The 1,433-nt window shown below is 44.3% G+C and overlaps 1 protein-coding gene across 1 annotated transcript in view; it reads right to left on the bottom strand.

Annotated features, from left to right (window-relative positions):
* LOC118421412 (SWI/SNF-related matrix-associated actin-dependent regulator of chromatin subfamily A containing DEAD/H box 1-like) overlaps positions 1 to 1,433 on the bottom strand; it is an 8,250-nt gene that overhangs the window by 2,146 nt on the left and 4,671 nt on the right. Inside the window, exons 9-11 of the mRNA XM_035828681.1 lie at positions 935 to 1,146; positions 456 to 638; positions 75 to 181 (exon numbers count right to left, since the gene is read on the bottom strand). Coding sequence (XP_035684574.1) covers positions 75 to 181; positions 456 to 638; positions 935 to 1,146 — 502 coding nt within the window. The remainder of the gene's footprint in view (positions 1 to 74; positions 182 to 455; positions 639 to 934; positions 1,147 to 1,433) is intronic.

The following is a 1,433-nucleotide window of genomic DNA, read 5'->3' as shown; positions in this document are numbered from 1 at the left end:
TGACTCTTTGAAAAAAAACGTTTGCAGCTACCTTTAGATAAAACACACATTCGTATCACTATTTTCTTACCCACCTTCATTACTAGTCATGTCCTGTTCTAACTGCAGTTTGTGCTCTGCACACTGTAGGATGGCCTCCTCTACTGTCCCTGCACTCACCAGCCGCATCACGTGGACATCTCTGCAGGAAGGGAAACAGAAACAGAAACTCTATTGTAATACATATATGTAATAAAGCTGTATGCTGCAGGTATTGCTAAACCTGCTGTACCTGAAATGCAGGAGAGAACCTAAACCCAGTTCAGCCAATTTCACCAACTTTCGCAGAACTACAGATAAAGATTGTTTTGCAACTTTACACAGTAACACCATGGCACACGCAACAAAGTTGCTATAAAATCTGCATTTCAAATCACAAGAAAACCGTATAAAGTGCAATTTTGCAGCCATCATACTTTGTTTGCCCCACGCGGTGACACCTGTCCTCTGCCTGTTTGTCGTTGTAGGGGTTGAAGTCGATGTCGTGGAGGATGACCGTGTTGGCGGAGGTCAGGTTGATGCCCAGCCCGCCCGCCCGCGTGGACAGCAGGAAGATGAAGATGTCCGTGTTGTTGTTGTACTGGTCAATCAACTGCAGTCTGGAATACAGGAAAATATAATTTAAACATTAGCAACAGAGAGTGATCGACAGCTGTCACTTGTATAACTATTAGTTCTTAACTAAATTGTATTCTATTCCTTTCTGTTCTATTCTATATATATTCTTAGTGAAATTTTCTTGGTCAACAAATGGAATCATGTATTGACAATATAGTAGATGCAACATCTTATTGAACTAAAAAGAGATTTGACTACTCATGCATTCATTTTGGAAAATCTATTTAGTCTAAGTAAAACAGGGTCAGTCAAAGACTGTGTGGTCCATTGACAGTACCTTTCAGTGACTGGCGTCTGTCCATCCAGCCGTACATATTTGTACTTGCGCCGCTTCAGGTACGGCTCCACGATGTCCAGCATCATGGTCAGCTGGCTGAACAGCAGCACGCGGTCACCACGCTCTGCCATCTCGGGCAGCAGCCGGTCCAGCAAGCGGAACTTTCCTGAGTCCAGCAGCAGGTCAGGTGGCAGGGTGTACTCATTCAGACTCTGTGGAGGTAAGATATTGAGATGTGTGCTGTATTTCTATGATAATAGACAAAACAAGGACTCTCTTTGACCGGATGTATAAAGGTACATTACCGCTTACCGGTCCCGTGACATAGCTGCAGTTAATTGTGTCATGTTTCTTCCTGTCGGTATTGTGGAACCCTCTCCCACCATGCGCCCGTTCTTCGCGCAATTCCGCAGTGTGTTACAATAGCGATATTCCATTTTTAGCAGGACAAGACCGACCAAGAAGATGCCCAGAAAGAGGAAGCAAGGTGAGCTGTAAC

The sequence above is a fragment of the Branchiostoma floridae genome, chromosome 8 (genome assembly GCF_000003815.2).
Source record: "Branchiostoma floridae strain S238N-H82 chromosome 8, Bfl_VNyyK, whole genome shotgun sequence".
Lineage (NCBI taxonomy): Eukaryota > Metazoa > Chordata > Leptocardii > Amphioxiformes > Branchiostomatidae > Branchiostoma > Branchiostoma floridae.
Note: the sequence above shows the minus strand (reverse complement) of the source record. Positions and strands in the feature narration are given on the sequence as shown.